At 40.8% G+C, this 17,619-nt stretch overlaps 1 protein-coding gene across 3 annotated transcripts in view; it reads left to right on the plus strand.

Moving 5' to 3' along the window:
- The window catches only part of LOC149324068 (transmembrane protein 267-like), a 48,676-nt gene that overhangs the window by 14,112 nt on the left and 16,945 nt on the right, over positions 1–17,619 (plus strand). The window contains exons 2-3 of one of the 3 annotated variants that reach the window (XR_016277795.1): positions 7,653–7,685; positions 13,204–13,279. Coding sequence is in view for 1 of the 3 variants with exons in the window: in XM_089495883.1 (XP_089352009.1) it covers positions 13,204–13,279 (76 nt within the window). In the remaining 2 variants the exon portion in view is untranslated. The remainder of the gene's footprint in view (positions 1–7,652; positions 7,686–13,203; positions 13,280–17,619) is intronic. The other 2 variants (XR_016277796.1, XM_089495883.1) reach the window with 2 other exon arrangements.

Below are 17,619 nucleotides of genomic sequence, written 5' to 3' on the forward strand. Positions count from 1 at the left end.
GCTCCCCAGGGACATCTAGATTTCCTGTGTCTGCCACTTTTTCCCTGTATGCCTTAACATGAATTGCATGTTTTAAAATTAAAGGAAACAGTTTGTTTTTTAGTTGCTGTTAGGTTTTGCATAGCATCTGGTTCTTTCTGTATAGTTAGTGCTATCACTAAGAAAAAATATGTTAAGACACAGCTTGTTGAACTCTTATTTTAGATTTAGTGATCAAAAAGTTCCAGTTTAATACGTGAGCTAAAACTCATGTTTGCTCCAGTTCCACAAAACAGGAAATTGAAAAACTGAGCCTGCTGCTCTTAATAGATGTGCTGCATGATTAAGAATGATGTTGTGCAATTTCACTAATTGTAGTTGTTTACATTTTACACTCCAGGGATTCTCACTATTCCTTACTCTTTCTGGCCCAAATTCAAAGAAAAAAGATAAGAGCACTGAACTCAGCAAAGGTCTCCTGGTATTGTCTTGGCCCACATTGCTTTACTGAATCTTGCAGCAGTTTGTGGACGTTCAAGATCTACCACAATCCTTTCTCCGAGTAGAACACCCATTTTATTAATACGTACACCTTGTAGAATAGTATAATGATTGCAGACTGGACCTACAGTATGCTGATCCTAAGCTAAAATTTGGGAACCTTAAAAGTTGCTTATGGTCAGTTCTTACATGTGAATATGCAGTTGCTTTTTCCTACCTATCCCCATGATAGAAACCAGCGATAGGGAAGGGGGATAAAATGGGAGCATTGCCCCCAAATAATAATTCTGTTCCCCTAAATCAGGGGTAGGCAACCTGCGGCCCGCGGGCCGAATCCGGCCCGCCAAGGCCTTCCAAGCGGCCCCCGAGCACTCCTGCCGCCGATTGCCGCCGATTTCCCCCGTTTTTTGCCGCTCCGGGCGCCATTTTGTTTTTCAAAATGGCGGCCGAAATCTCGCGAGACCTCAGGATGGCAAAGGTCACACGAGATTTCGCCGCCATTTTGAAAAACAAAATGGCGGCGCCCATGTAGCAGGCCCGTTGCAGCCTCTAGAGCACTCCAACAGGGCTCCAGGGGCTGCAGTGGGCCTGCAGCAGGCTCCACCTCGCCCTCCGCCCTCCTCCTCCCAAGAGCAGGGAAAGGAGGAGGAGGAGGCAGCAGAAGGAGGGCAAAGCCAGGGAGAAACGGAGCCAGAGCAGCAGCTGCAGCCACAGGTTGGTTCATTGGGGGAGGGGGTTAGGTGGGTGTTCTTTGCAAAATGCCCTCCCAGTAGTACTTTGTGGCTTTTCTTTGCTTGCTGCCTTTTATTTTTATTATTTATTATTCCTCAACTGTCATCTCGGCCTCAGAGGGAGCCATCAGGCAGACCAGCAACATCTTGGACTGCCTGAAGGACGAGACTTCTCCCTCCTTTCACTGTCACCTTGTATTTGTGTTGTATTCAATTTTTAATGTACACCGCTATGATCATTGAGGAATAGCGGTCTATAAATAAAACGTATTATTATTATTATTATTAATTGCATTTTAGTAATCTCCATGCCTGTAACTTTAATATTAATATTATTATTTAATTGCCCTGGTGTTCTTTGCAAAATGCCCTCTCAGTAGTACCTTGTGGCTTTTCTGGGTTGAAAGAGTGCATGTTTCCTGCCTTTTATTTTGAATTGCATTTTAGTAGTTTCCATGCTTGTAACTGATTATTATTATTATTATTATTATTTTCACTTGCCCTTGGTGTTCTATGTGCAAAATCCCCTCACAATGAGAAAGAGGAGGAGGAATGTGACTTTCCAAAGTGCATTTCTGTGTATTTTTGGTGCATTTATTGCTGAAAGGTCTGCTGTAACAATGATAGCAGTGGAGGTGGTGATGATGATGATGATGATGATGCTTCTGTGGAAGCTCCGCCCCTGGAGGGTGGAAGCTCCGCCCCTGTTATGTGGCTCTGCCCTGGAGGGTGGAAGCCCCACCGCCAGCATGCGGCTCCGCCCCGGGGGTGGACGCTCCACCCCTGTTATGTGGCTCCGCCCCTGGAGGGTGGATGCCCCACCCCTGGCATGCGGCTCCGCCCCCCCGGAGGGTGGAAGCTCCACCCCCGGCTTCGGCCCCCCAGTTGTCTGAGGGACAGCAACCTGGCCCCCGGCTCAAAAAGGTTGCCTACCCCTGCCCTAAATGATACTTGCCTTCAGCACCCAAATTTCTAGCGTTGCAGAAAGTGAGATACTGAAAATTGTTTACAACTATTACTATTATATACTAGATTCACATTCCCTTGGTACCTTTGGCTGTTCTGTTTCTATGGACACCTAAAGTGTATTTCTAAATGCTAAACTGAAGTTTTAACTCACTGCAATATTGGAAATTTTGGAACTGAAACAAAATTTATTGAAGGAGGCCTAATTCTTGATAGAGACAGTACTCCCCACTCACCCTGAACTGCACCCGTCATAAGAATCCTCAAGAAGGTGATCGCTTAGTATATCTGCTTGGACTAGTTGATGCTAGGAGGTGGGAGCCGAAGGCAACATGTTCCTCTTTCACCGCAGATCCTTGTTTTTCATGGTCCACTATACTCAGAATATCAAGTGGTAAGCTGAGTAGGGTTTTTTCCCCTTTGTGTCTAGGCCTGCTCCAGTTATTGTTAATAATGAAGAACTTAAAAATCAGGGGTTTAATGTACAGTCCAATTATCCTGTTTGCTACAATAGTCAGCCAGATGCCTACAGGAAACCCCAAATGTGGGGCAACAGATAATAACCATTTCTCACTCTTGTTCCCCAACAACTGGTATTCAGAGACATGGAGGATTTAAACCTGGATATATTATATGACCTTCATTACTAGTAGGCACTGGTTTGGTTTTGGCTGTATGGGTTATTCTGAGAAATTGTAAAGCATTTTCTTGTAATCTATTGTGTTTAAGCATATTAGCAGCAATTAAACCAAAGGAGCTCCATCTTTGATAAGAAGTGTTAAGATTTTCTGGAGATTTCTTTTATCCCAGGGATGGGGATGTGTCACCCTCCAGAGGTTGGACTGCAGTTTCCATTATCATTCACCATTGGCTAGGACTGATCGCAGTTTCATTCCAACAATATTGGGAGGGTCATAGGCCCAATCCAAACTGGCCTAAAGTGCGCCCTCATCATGTGCTAGGGGTTGGCTGAGGGCGCACTGCCCATATGTGCCTCACCCCTAGCACATGACGAGGGTGTCAAAATGCCGGCGCCCTGTACACACGGGCGCCACCATTTTTATGCAACGGACGCCTAGCGTCCGCACATCGCAGCGCACTTGTGACGTCCCGAGTGCACCATTGGCACACTTGGGTGTCACAAGTGTGCCGGAAAAAGAACCCGCTTTTTGCTCCACGAGGGAGCCACACGGTTTGTCCGCTGCGACTTCCTCGTGGAGCAAAGCAAGGCAGCTTGAAAGATTTTCCTTTTTGGGCGGTCTGTATCCTGCCATAGTTACTTGGCCTGTTTTATTTGGTGACAGCTGCTTCTATAGAATTAAATTGAATTTTAGTACCACCTAAAATTGTCAGGGGGCTGAATAAATGGCCCTTGCAATCTCTTTCAACTCTGATTCTAAAGTAACTCCATTGAAATAAGTGGGGGTTTTAAACTGTTCTGCCGTGGGACTAGTGAACTCATTGTTTCTTGTGAGTTCTTGTTCTGTCTTACTGGAAGATTTAATGCATATGCTGTGCTCCATGCTGACAGATTTCATGGTGATATCCTTCTGAGATACTATAGCAAAATGAGAATTAGAAGGGGGAGCAAAATAACTGCTCAGGAACCTAGGGTAGAACAGTTCAGACTCTTTGTCCATTTAGACCTAGATTACAAATCTAGTATTGTCTGTTTTGGTTAGCAGCCATTGTCCTGGAAGTTGAGCAGACGTCTTTCCCATTCTGATCCTTTTAACTAGTGATACCAAGGATTGAATTTGGTATCCATGTAAACTGTACCCCTTCCTTCCCTTCTTCCAGACCAGAGTGACTGTTGTCAAATAGAAGACTTTAAACAAGTATTCCTAGGGCATGATTATTAACTGAATTAGTTTAAATGCATACATAGACAATCAGACCTGAGCTGGCATTTATGTTCCCTACACTTAGGGTTGCCATAAGTCAGGACCTCCAAACTGGGACAAATGTAGGACAGCATTTTCAAATCGAGGACACTTTTTTTAAAAAATGGAGGACACGCGAAAAAATTTGATGATTTTTTAAAAATGTTAATATAAATGCATGTTTCTTAGGCATGATCAAAATGGAGGACATTTTGGCATTATTCCTAGACAGAATAATAAATAAAAATACACAGGGAAAAAATAAATAAAAATACACAGGGGGAAAAATATTGAAAATGGCCACGCACCACCTCCTCCTCCTCCTCCTCCTCGGCACCAAAGGAAATGGCCCTCCCCTCTGCTGCCTCACTGGGCCCGGTCCACATGGGGACCAAACAGAGGAGGAACTCCTCCTCTTGAGGCTGGCTGGCCAATGGGGGCAGACTGGAGCTGGAACAGCCCCGCCCCCTGCCAGCACGCACTGGCTCCAGCCTGCAGCGGGCACGGGCTGTTCAGCCCTTGCCCAGCCAGCCAGCCATCAGGAGGAGGAGCGCCTCCTGCTTAGCCCTGTGCACAGCCCTGAAAGGGCACGCGGCCCTGAAAGGGCATGCACGCAGGACAAGCGGAAGCGCCAGCGACCGGCGAAGGCTATGTTGAGGGCGGCAGCCCCAGGAGGAGTGGCCACATGCGATGGCAGATGCCGCAGCCACTGCTGCAACAACCTCCTCGACCCGGGACAAACCTGGGTCAAGGAGGAAACCGTGCGGGGACACCCCCTACCAGTTGAAAACTGGGAATGTCCCGCCCCCAGGCGGGATATGGCAACCCTACGTACACTGGACTTCTGATCATATATAATAGGTGCACTAACACAAGCTAATACTTGGCTTCAAGTGCAAGGGAACTTACTGTTAGGCTTTAAGCCATCTTTTCTGTGTTGAGCAAGAGCCTTATTTGTTTAGCACAATGCCAAAAACTCTCGGTATTTATTTTTTCCTAAATAAAATACTTAGGGGATGTGGTGTTTTCCCTCATTTGGAACACTGTGTTGAGAACAGTGGTTGTTTATGGACTGGACCTCGAAAGGGGAATTTTGCCACAAAACATTAACCATATCATGAAAGTAGATGTATTGAGACCTTACAACCTTAATAGGAAATTGATCAGTAGCCAAATGCCAAAATTATACAATATATTTGTACTTTGTTTATGAAGTTGCATTAGGTCTTCTGATACACTTATTTCATAAGCCTACTTAAATGTTTGTATTCGGGTGCCTAAGATTTTGTAATGCATATTACCTATTAACCTTTCATTCAGAATTATGTGTTCATTTATTTAGTGCAGAAGTGTCACAACATTCAAACCTATAGTAGCACAGAATTCTAGAAAGGTATGTCTGGGGATAAATGCATGATTTCAGTTATTATAGGATTTAGGCAATCACTGTCTGGGAGTAGACATCTATTTATGTTGATAGGCATACTTCTTTTGGAAACATATACTGCCTTGCCCCACAATTTTTTGCTGTTACAAGTTGTTTTATGGCAGCAAAAGTATTCACTGTTCATCTCATAAAATTATTATTATTTCGCCTCCAAAAATGTCTAATTTCTACTATTTGTGGGAAGGTGACACACACCATTTCAGAGCTGTTGAAGAAGAATAAAACATCTTACATAGGTAGAAATATTTATTTATTTTTATTTACTTTCACTTATATACCACCTTTCTCCCAAAATACTACAATAAACAAAAAATTAAAAAGTCTGCCCAGTTAAAAGAAGTGTCACAGGAAAACAGTTACCTAAATGGCATTCATTACAAATGATGATGTAATGATCTGAAATATTGATAAGAGAAGCCTTACATGAGTCCTTGGGGAAAATCATCCCTGATAATCACCTCTTAGTTGCTAAATTGTAAATGAATAACATAGTTTGTTATAAAACATTCTTTTACCCTAAATACCATACAGTATTTTAAAGGACACAGATCACTAAAGTGAAGTGAAAATGCAAGATTTCAATTGGTTTTGTTTCAAAGAAGCATGGAAACTCTGAAGCTAACAAAAATTGGTAAATGTCATGAATGGTTTTTAGTTGGATTGTTCCGTTGTTAATGACTAATAGAGAAAACATCAAAACACTTAATTTGCATTAATTACTAATATTGACTGCACTCTATATGTTTTATATATTCATTCAGTAATCTTTTTAACTAGGATTAATTACCAAACTAGCTACAACAATGGATATCCATAACAGAAGACCAGTCTAAGACTCTATGTTCCAAGGGTGTGTCTGTAGCAATCTGTTGTGGCTCCTAGCAAAAAAGACAATTTATATTACTGTATAATGGATTTGCCTAATGTTGCTATTATGTGAGAGTTTCATTATGAGAAATTAACGGTCAGATTTAACATTTTTAAAAGGTAAAGGTAAAGGTAGTCCCTTGACATGAAAGTCTAGTTGTAACTGACTGTAGGGGGCAGTTCTCATCTCTGTTTGGAGATGCGCCAGCATTGCCCGAGGTCTGCTCTGGTGGTCCTGTGGCCAGCATGACTGCACCAAATGCTGTTACCTTCCCACAGAGAAGTGGTACCTATTTATCTACTTGCATTTGCATGCTTTCGAACTGCTAAGTTGCCAGAAGCTGGGACTAGTGACTAACATTTCTTAGACATGTAGAAAGCAAATTAGGGAACTTATTAACAGTATTTTATACTGCCCACAAACAATACATTCTCTAGGCTAGCAGAAAATAAAATACAACTTGAACAGAACTTGAATCCAAATTGAATCAGAAATAGCTTAAAGCAGCATCAGAATAAAACCAGCAAAAACAACAACAATAACTTAGTAATGCCAGGTCAAAAAAAAAAAAAAAGCTGAAAGATGTTCTTTAAGAAAAACTTGAAAAAGCTTGGGAAACCTAGGACTAAAAAGACTATAGTGTAGGTACCAGGAAAGCTGCTTTGGGGAAGGTATTCTATTACTGGGGTGCTATCACTGAGACTTGAAAATTTCCACTTGACTTATTTTTATGACTAGAACTATAACAACCAATCAGTGGAATACAAGAAAAATGTCACATAATCATCACCTGAAGGAGTTCCAATTTCCCAAAAGAAAAGTAATTTAATTTACTGTAAATGAACTGTATAAACACTGTATGTAATAAAAGCTAAATGTGGTGTTCCATGTTTACAGATCTTTACACTTCAGTTCAAAATGTAATTTAAAAACTAAAGAAAGCTTAAGAGGTTTTGCTTGGCTGAAATGTAAATGTATTTCACAGTTGCTTTGACTCTTCTCTCCCCTTCCTGACACCTATGAAATTAAAGCCTAGCTGATTTTCATTCTCTGAAAAGAAAAGAAGCTAGAATAAAATGTTTTGTTTCAGTACACTGCTATATGTTCATGTTATCTACATATTTTATGCCATTTCTTGACCACAACTGTGACTGTCCATATTGTTTTCCAAGCTGACACTAAAGTGGCATTAAAAATGTTTTATCAGCTATATTTGTGTATTTCATCACTATGTCCACTCCACTTTTTTTCAATGTAGCTTAATTTTTTTCTTCCAGTTTTTCATCTGTTCATTGCTGTGACAGCATCAGGTAGGTGATGATTCTTTACCAGACTAGTGACATTTAAAGCCATGTTTTATCAGAATAGCAGTGGCTATGTATCACAGTTGTACGAATTACCTTTGTGGATTAAACCAAATATCTGTCTCATTCAGAACTCAGTTTCCAAATAATGACAATTTCCAAAATAATTCTTAGATCAAGCATAATGGGGATAGTTATATACTAGAACATAACTTTTACATGAACAAAACCTTCAAATGTTAATTGCTTGTAGATCAAGGCTACAGTTTTATACACATGTAGCTGGAAGCGGAGGACCAGTATTTGTAAAGTGGTTTCAGCATTAGACTATGACCCTGGAGACCAGGGTTCGATTTTTGACTCTAGCTGTTGTTTAACAGAAATGTTACTAGTCTTCAAGGTTACAGAGGTGTTTCCAAGTTGGACTGCCAAGCTCCTGTTAAAGTATTAGAGAAAGAGCCCACTACAATTCCCAGACTTCCATAGCCTTGAGCCAGGGCAGTTAAAGTGTCAAACTGGATTATTTTCCAGTGCAGAGAATCCATTTGTTTCAGTTGAGATTTTTATTCCCTGCCACCAGAAGAACTTCCTGAACAAAATTCCAAACAGAGTGCTCTGGACAGTAGGAGAGGAGGTGATAGTTGCCAATTTGTCCCTCCACCTCCTAGACCATCCAGTGCCATTGTGCCTCATGCAGTTCCAGAGGGACATTGCAAAAGGAATATAGAGTCCTCAGCTTTTGCTGTCTAAATATTTGACTCATTCAGAAACCTTGTATGGGCACAAGGAAACCCTTTTTCTGAAAGAAAAAGTCTGGCTTCAAACATGTTTTCCTACAGCCATTTTCAAAGGACTGTCCAGTGGAATAGCTTCTTCAAACTGCTGTCCAGCTGTCATACTGCCTTGCATAAAAATATATTATGGAATATATTTTTTTCAGCTTTCTTGCAACCAACAAATTTCTCAAAATGCCTTTGGTACAGGAGAGGAAGAGGGTTTCCCCCCTCTACTTTTAAGGCTATCGAATCCCTTCAAGCTTAAAGCACTTGAAAACTTCAGTGTCTCGTGCTACTTGCATCACATATCAGCAGGAAATACCTGAACACATATTGATGTTTTGCCAAGTGTTTGCCTTTGTGTACTTTGACTACTTCCCTGTCGTGCGTCAAAGACTTGCACAATCATGAAATAGAAGAAAATATTGTTTGTAGGGAGTCTACCAAGTGCACAGAAATGTTAGCCAATGGAATGCCCTAGATATGTGTATTTGAAAGCAAGACTCTTTTCTGAGTAATACATGCTTTTCAATCCCCTCCTAAAGTGTAAAGCTATACAATTGAGCACTAAAGTTAGAATCATCCAAACCATTGTATTCTTCATCATCATATACTGATATGAGAGCTGGACAGTGAAGAATGGAGATAGGAAGAAAATCAACATTTGAGATGTGCTAGAGAAGAGTGTTGAGGATACCATGGACAGCCAGAAAGACAGACAAATGGGTCCTAGAACAGATCAAGCCTGAACTGTCCCTGGAAGCCAAGATGACAAAACTGAAACTTATTTTGGCCACATTATGAGAAGGCATGACTCATAGAAAAGACAATAATGCTAGTGGAGGGTATCGGAAAAAGAGGCAGGCCACACACTAGATGGATGTACTCAATCAGGTAAGGGACCTTAGTTTGCAAGACCTAAGCAGAGCAGTGAAGGATAGAGGAACTTGGAGGGGTCTCATACACAGAGTAGCCATGAGTCAGAGTAGACTCAAGGGCAGTTAACAACAACAACAACAGCTGATACAAGCAAGAATTACAGGAAAAATAGAATTAAATCTAAAATTCAAAAATTAAATGTAGGGGACAAAGCATGTCACTGTTTACATTAGAAAATGTGTAATATTTTCTAAATGATCTATGTTATTTTTATTTTAATGTTAAACTCATGCTCAGAAGAGCGGAGTGCTTTCTCTGTAATCATAGAGTCGATCTTCTAAGTAGTGCCTTTAACCATGCTTCAGGCACGCAGTCAAAGTTTATCTTAAATTTCTCCTTCAGTTTCATGTCTATTCCCCTGTGGGTCACGATTTGCTTACCTTTTATACACATTCACCTTGTTCTACACCTACCATTTCCTTTCAAATAAGACTGTTCCCACTGTGCCATTTTGAGTAAACAGATCCACACAACACAGAAGGGCCTCCCACATTTTAGGTATTTCTGATAATAGATGTATTAAAACAAGGTAGCTTTCCATCCTCCCTAAAAGAGATTGTGGTGAGGCCATTACTGAAAAAGTCATCCCTGAACCCAACCCTGCTAGAAAATATCTTAGGACCACTAAAAACCGCATATAGGGAAGATTTTTAAAATCATGTTCAGTATTCTTCCAATTAGCATGTGGCCTTCCTCTCTTTCTACTTCCTTCTATCTTTCCTAACAATATTGTTTTTCCAACAATTCATGCCTTCTCATGATGTGTCCAAAGTACGACAGTCTTAAGTTTTGTCATCTTGGCTTCTAGGGAGATTTCTGGCTTGATTTACTCTAGGACCTATTTGTTTGTCTTTTTGGCTATCCACGAAATCCTCAGCACTCTTCTCCAGCACCACCTCTCAAATGAGTTGATTTTCCTCCTATCTTTTTTCTTGACTGTCCAGCTCTTCCATCCATACATGGTATGAGGGAACACAATGGCTTGTACAATTCTAACTTTTGTGCTGAATTGTATGTCTTTGCATTTTAGGATCTTTTCTAGTTCTTTCATAGCTGCCCTCCCCATTCTTAATCTTCTGATTTCTTGGCTGCAGTCCCCGTTCTGATCAATGTTTGATCCCAGATATGAAAACTCTTTTACTATTTCTCTTTCCTCATTGTCTAATTTGAATTTATGAAAGTACTCTTTGGTCATTATTTTTGTTTTCTTTATGTTCAACATTAAGCCTGCCTTTGCACTTTCTTCTTTTATCTTTCTTAGTAGTTGTTCCAGATCTGTGAGCTTTTCTGCTAGTATTATAATGTCATCAGCGTATCTCAGATTGTTAATATTTCTTCCTCCTATTTTCACTCCTCCCTCTTCTGTGTCCAAGCCTGCTTTCCTTACAATATGTTCTGCATACAAGTTGAACAGATATGATGATAGGATGCAGCCTTGCCTCATTCTTTTGCCAATTGGGAACCATTCTGTTTCTCCTTGTTCTGTTCTGACAGTAGCCTCTTGTCCTGAGTACAGATTCCTCATCAGTACTATCAAATGTGCTGGCACTCCCATGTCTTTAGTACTTCTTCCCTTCTTTACCCCTGCTTGTATCTCTGGAATTTCTCTCTCCATGTATGGTTGGAGTCCATGTTGCAGTATTTGAACATAATTTTGCTTGCATAGGAGATTAGTGCTATGGTTCTATAGCTGCTGCAGTCTCTTGTGTCTCCTTTTTTGTAGATGGGGATGTATATTGATCACTTCCAATCTGCTGTCCATCGTTTTGTGTTCCATATCTGTTGACATATATTGGTTAGCACTAGAGTTGACTCTGTCAATGTGGATTCCAACAATTCTATTGGAATATCATCTGTTCCTGGAGACTTTTTTTTTTTTTGGGGGGGGGGCATTTCTTTATTGCAGTTTCCACCTTAGTTTTTAGAATTTTGGGTTGTTACTTAGACATTTGGAATTTGGGGTTGCTACTTGATTGCTACTTGGACATTTAAGGTTATGCACATAAAATGCTATAGTGAATTTGCATTAATTTTTTCTCTAAAACATCAAAATGACTGTTGACCATTTACATTACTGTGCTCTGTATGCTACAGAACTGGTTCTCTACTATGTAAGCAGTGTGTTCAAAGGTTGGTTGGAGCTTTTTTTTAGAGAGAGAGAATTTTTCTTAAGGCCAAAATGAGTGGAGGACCAAAGTAGTGTGGGATCCAGTTTTGCTTGCTTAGTATCCACCTGCATTGCCAAATACTTCAGAGTAATTTTACTGACAGTTATTTACTGGCTGTCATTTACATCAACCATCAAAACCACCTGTTGAGTTCCACTGCTCCCATCGGTGTAAATACCAGGTTAAAGATTACAAAACCTTTAATTCATTATTTGGTCATGGGAGATATTGCTGGCCATTCACTTGCTTTGATACTTGTTTTGAGGAGCATAGTGCTGAAATACGGATGTGAATGAACAGAGTATTAATTCATGCCAAAATCCAGAGCCCAGGAAAGTTTCTGTTTTGTTCTATGGCTCTCCAGAATTTCATAACTGGTACAGCCAGTAGTATGATACTAACATTTAGTAGCATCTACCACACTGGTTTTTTGTTATAACATTACCAGTGTGATTACATGCAATGGGGTACTATCATTACTTTTTGGTCTAACATTGATTATGTTTATTCATGAATTCCAAAAGGTTTGCACATGGATTTGAGGCTACTGTTGGCCCTCCACATTTGCAGCTTTGACTTTTGCGGATTTGATCATTTGTAGTTTTGATTAATATGTTTTCTCTAGGAATCTCTAGGTCCTCCAGCACAACTCTGCCGGAGGGTGACCTAAAGATGTGCTGGATAACCTAGAAGTTCCTAGAGAAAACACTTCTCTAGGCAATAGTAAGTCCTCCAGCATGATCCTATGATCAACTTCTGGCAGACGTGGACCACAGAATTGCACTGGAGGGCCTGGAGATTCCTAGGGAATTGTTCTCTCAGGTAAAAAGAATAGTGGGTTTTTTTATTTGCTGTATTGTCTTTAACAGGAAGCACTGTTGACAGGTGGTAGTGTTGCACTGGTGATTATAGTTTGTGGTCTGCATAGAAATCTCATTGTTGTTAACCTATAAAGGCCTAAAACCCTGAAGGCTGTACAGTGTAGATATTGTAAATAAAGCAGTCACTGCCCATGGGCTTACAATTCATTTAATATTTTACAAAATGGAAAAGGAAGGGTGAGGAAAGTGGCAGTACACTTGTTAATAAATACTTCGGGCTCAGTTACTAGTATTTATGTTCAATTAGTTTTGTGAGCGTTATAGTTTACTGGTGCCAAAAATGTGGCTCTCCAGATGTTGTTGGACTGCAGCATTTTTGTAAGTATTACAAAAATGTGGCAGTCCAACAGCATCTGACAGGTCATATTGTGCCACCTCTAGCCTATTGATGTAAGTTCATTTTATTGTAAGCTGCCCTAAGATCTTTGTATAAAGGATGAGAAATAATAAATAAATAAATCACTCATCAGCCCCAACTAGCATAGGCAGTTTTGAACTACTGTCAACATCTGGAGGGCCACATTTTGTTTCTTCACTGATTCAGGCTCACATCATGGGGATTGTGAAGGCACAAGACTGGAAGCATGAAGTGTTTCAAATGGCATCATCCCCTGATGTGTACACATGGTGCTATTCTGATTTATATTATTATGGTGTCTCATTTTGTTCTGAGCTGCTCATAATCATGTAAACCTGTGTAAATATATACCCTGTTTGAAAATGGTTCATATTAGCAGCATCTTCACATAACCCTTCTTAGGCTCCCATTAACCTGAAATACACAGACAAGCACATTAGGATGGCATGGCTAAAACCACAAAACTTTCAGATTCTGGGTAAGTTGTATATTCCAGTCTAAAGAGTCAGCAGGGTTCTTAAAGCAAAAGTTTTAAGAGCTTGTAAAGTTACTTTGTAAAAGTGAAACCCCCCCCCCCCCATTACTCATTACAGTAATTGAAAAATGACATTACTTGTTGCAGTGTTGAAAAGATCTCTCCTTGCTTGGCACTCTGCTTGTTGCTTTTTCATTGCTTTACTTTCTCTTGCCTTGGGGGTGGGCATAGGAATGAAGGAAAAATGTCATAAAACTTGAAAAATTCCTGTCCAGATGCTTCTAAAATTACTTTACGAGCAATGTTTGAAAATAACTTTCCTACTCATTGCTTCATTTTTGGAATGTAACTTCATTAGCCCTCTCCTTTATGCAGGTGGCCAAGTGGCTTGTAACTAATAACTTTAGCATTTCTCTAGTCCAGGGCTGGGCAAAGTGTAGCTCATGGGTTGTGAGAAGCCCAGGCCATTTTTAAGGCCCAGAAAGCTCCCTAGCATCCACCCACAGTTTGGATTTTCTAAAACCTAAAATAAATATACCCCTAGGACATCAAGGCAATTACTTCATTATATAGGGAGGGCAAGCTGTTTTAGGCCCAACAAAGGCCTTTTTTCAAGCAAGATGTTAATAGGAAGTTGACTTTTAGTTAACGTCTTGCTAGAAAAAGCCATTTGTTTGCACCAGGAGAAGGCAAAAACAGAGAAATCATCCCTTTGATCATGTAAGGGATGTGGAAGGGAAACATTTTTAATTTAAAAAATAAAATTTCCTTAAGTTTTTAAAAATGGGGATCAGGGGCCTTCCAAGATCCCATGGGGGAGCAATGTGGCCTCATTGCCCAACCAAATCCTCCAAGCATATCTGTAGTAAGTTAACAACTGCAATCCACTAGTTTTTTTATTCTACTGTTATGTGTCATGTTCTTTACTGCCTCTATTTTTCAATTTGTTTTTCAAAAACCACTGATCAAATAGAGGGATGTAATGTCATATGAAGCACTTACCAAGTATGTAAACACAGTCACCGCTATGTCTACAAATGTGACACTTCAGGGGTATGACACTCTACACTCTCTTACTTTGTCTCTCCGTGGGGCATACTTATTTGAGCTTTGGCCTTAGAATATCAAACATTACAGCACTTAGTTCCAGTCATGTTGCACAATCTTGTGTGTGTGCCCCCCAAAAAAAATTTCTCAGGGTCAGTTTCTCCCATATGTTGCAAATGTATGTATCTTAATGTTGTTATTGCTTGAAGTACACAGCAAGCAAAATCTGTTACTGAATTTTCCCCATTGACTTCTCATTGATGAAAAACATTACAGGATACACTCTGGCAGTGAGAAATATTTTTACCACTTGCATCTGCAAACAGAAAAGCATGCTCTGTTGGGAGTGATATAGTTGTGTATGCCTGCATGGCAGGGGGTGGACTGGATGGCCCTTGTGGTCTCTTCCAACTCTATGATTATCCATGGCTTAGATCTGCACCTCTGTTTTTGCTGTGAAATGGATGGGGATCAGTTATGTGGGAGTCCTGCTGCCCCCCTGTTAAAGAGAAGAATTTGACCTTGGTGTTTGGAATTGCTATCCAGTACAAAATAAAACAGGGAAGGTTATCATGGTACCATTCAGAGGCTGTTGGACTGCAACTCCCAGCGTTCCTCACCATTGGCTATGTCTGCTATGCCTGATGAAAGTTGCAGTCCAACAAAATTTGGAGGGCTGCATGATTCCCAAACCTAATTTTAGGTTCGAGTCAAGAAAAAGGGACCACTCAGGGAGAGAGAAATAGTGGGTAAGTGAATTTGGACTCTACATATTTTTTATTTCCTGTGATCACATATGTGGAAAGCTTTGTTCTTGCTAACAAACCTCAATACAGATGCACCTCAAAATCATTCACACCAGAAAGACCCAACTACTAAATGCTGGTACAGATTCCAGAGCAGGAACACCGGTTGGGAGGTTACTGCCGTTCTCCTGTTAATTGATATTATGCTTGTGGACTTTCCACGAGTGTATGGCTGGCCAATGGAAGAACATAATGCTGTTCAGTATTTAGATAGGCCTTTGGTCTGACTGTTTTTATGTTCTTACATGCTCCATATCAGAGAAGATTTAAAAAACAAAACAAGACAAACACAAGCCAACATAGTGTTCTCCTTTGAAACGAGCACCAAAATTATTTGAAGGTAACTGTTTGTTTTCAAAAACTGATAACCAGTTTGTGCCTGCAGCTGGTCTTTGTCTCTTCAGGTACCTTAGCTTTGGTCGGTTCCTAGGAAGTTAGAAAAGTACCTACAGCAGGGCTGGCCCAAAGTATTTTGCTGCCTGAATATCAAGTACTGAATGTGTGCATATGTGCACATGGACACATTGTATGTCACATAGTAGCTAAAGCCAGCTTGGCTTTATTTTGATAGAGGAAAGTGAAATCTCACAAACACTCCTTTACTACCCTCACAGTAATAAGAGAGTAAATAAATAATTTTCTACCTTTTCATGCTATCCAAAATCTGATGCCTGATGGAGCGGATTCTTGCTAACATAATGACAGAATCAACCAATGTAATAGACCAGAAATGCTGCAGGTTATAAGAACAGATTATAACAACAGTTCTGTTGTATGAGAGCAAAGGTGACTTCATTCTAGCCCAGGCATCCACTTGCCTCAGGAAGGACAGAAAATCAATAGCTTTTCCCTGCTATTTGTCTCAGGCAGCTGGGATCGAAGAGTACACCACCTCTGAATATGGCAGGTGCAAAATCAGGCAGCAGATGCCTAAGAGGCAAGGAGAGAAGATAGGTGGATAGAAACCAAGATTGTGTATGCCACATGCCTTACCCTAAACCAGATTGCCAACTATTCAAGTGCCAGTCTGTTGAGCCTCTTAGCATGGGAGTGGGGTGAGAGGTGCCAACATCTATTCTGCTGCAAGCAGTGGAATACCTTGGCAATGGGCCTAGTCGTTTGTAGCAAAGGAGAAAATAGCAACGAAAGGATGTGGCATAGGAAGAGCTTTGAAATTGAAACTACAACTCTCCAAAGACCCCAGCAAACATTAACGATTCAGGGAAAGAGGCAGAGCATTTAAGTAGTCTCACCAGGTGCTTTTGGAAATCCTTGCAAATGCTGAGAAAGGTGGCCTTTGCTTCTCCAACCTCTATTCCACATGGAGGTCCTAAGCTCACTGCTCTCATTAGGTGCTTCCAGGAGTTTCAGGAAAGTGAATCCCACTATTTCAGTGGTTCTCACACTTTGGTCTTCCAGGTGTTTGGGACTTCAACTCCCAGATGCCCCAGTCAGCTTGGCCAAACGTTATGAATTCTGTGAGCTGAAGTCCAAAACATCTGGAGAACCAAAGTTTGAGAAACATTGTGCTGTTTCTTATCAAACAGAGGGAATTCCTCTGTCATAGGGGAGAAGACAAGACTTTGGAAGGCTGAGGGAACCTACATGCAATCTCTGATTAGATACAGATGCAATACACTATCAAATGCCAGTTGCTGTTGGGGGTGGACTAGCAACAAGGGAGGGCTATTACCTTCCTGCCTTGTTTCTGGTCTTCCTAGAGGCCTAAGGTTGGCCACTAAGACAAACATGATGCTCCACTAGATGGAGCTTTGGTGGGACTGGTGGAAGGCCCTTTGAAGAGCAAGATGGCACTACTGTCACCCCAACTGAATGTGTACAGTCTGCCCAGGTTCAAAGATCTTTGGAGTGAATGCTTTTGCAGGGTCTCACCACCATCACAAGCATGTTAGGTAGGCTGGCCGTACATACTGTACTGTTCCCCCCCCCCCCCCCATATTTCCAGACATTCCCATCATTTTAATATAAAAGTCAATTTTATCCCGTTTTCAAGAAAAGTGCCTTGTTATGTTACAAAAACGGTTTGAAGATCCCCGGTTTGAAGATCCCCATTGACAATCACAATTAAAATTGTGATTGTCAAAAACAAATTGTGCCATGGAGCGTCAGACATTTTATGATAAGGTATTGAAAGACCAAAATTTGCTGCATAAGATTATTTCATTGGAGAAGTATTCATGGTGCGATTGTGGTGAAATACAGTCCCCTCTACATCGACCTAAATTTTTGGATGTATTCTGTCACTGAAGAACAATTGTTAACAATAGCAGTAGCATTTACATTTTTATACTGCTTAACAGTGAACTCAGCACTCTCTAAGCGGTTGACAATTTGTAAGCCAGTTGCCTCCAACAAGCTGGGTACTCATTTTACCAACCTACAAAAGGATGGAAGGCTGAGTCAACCTTGGAGCCTCGGGATTGAACTCACAACCTTGTGGCTGCAGTACCAGCATTTAAATAAAATTTT

The sequence above is a fragment of the Sceloporus occidentalis genome, unplaced genomic scaffold (genome assembly GCF_023333645.1).
Source record: "Sceloporus occidentalis isolate IW3139 unplaced genomic scaffold, rSceOcc1.0.p SCAF_1, whole genome shotgun sequence".
NCBI classification, from domain to species: domain Eukaryota; kingdom Metazoa; phylum Chordata; class Lepidosauria; order Squamata; family Phrynosomatidae; genus Sceloporus; species Sceloporus occidentalis.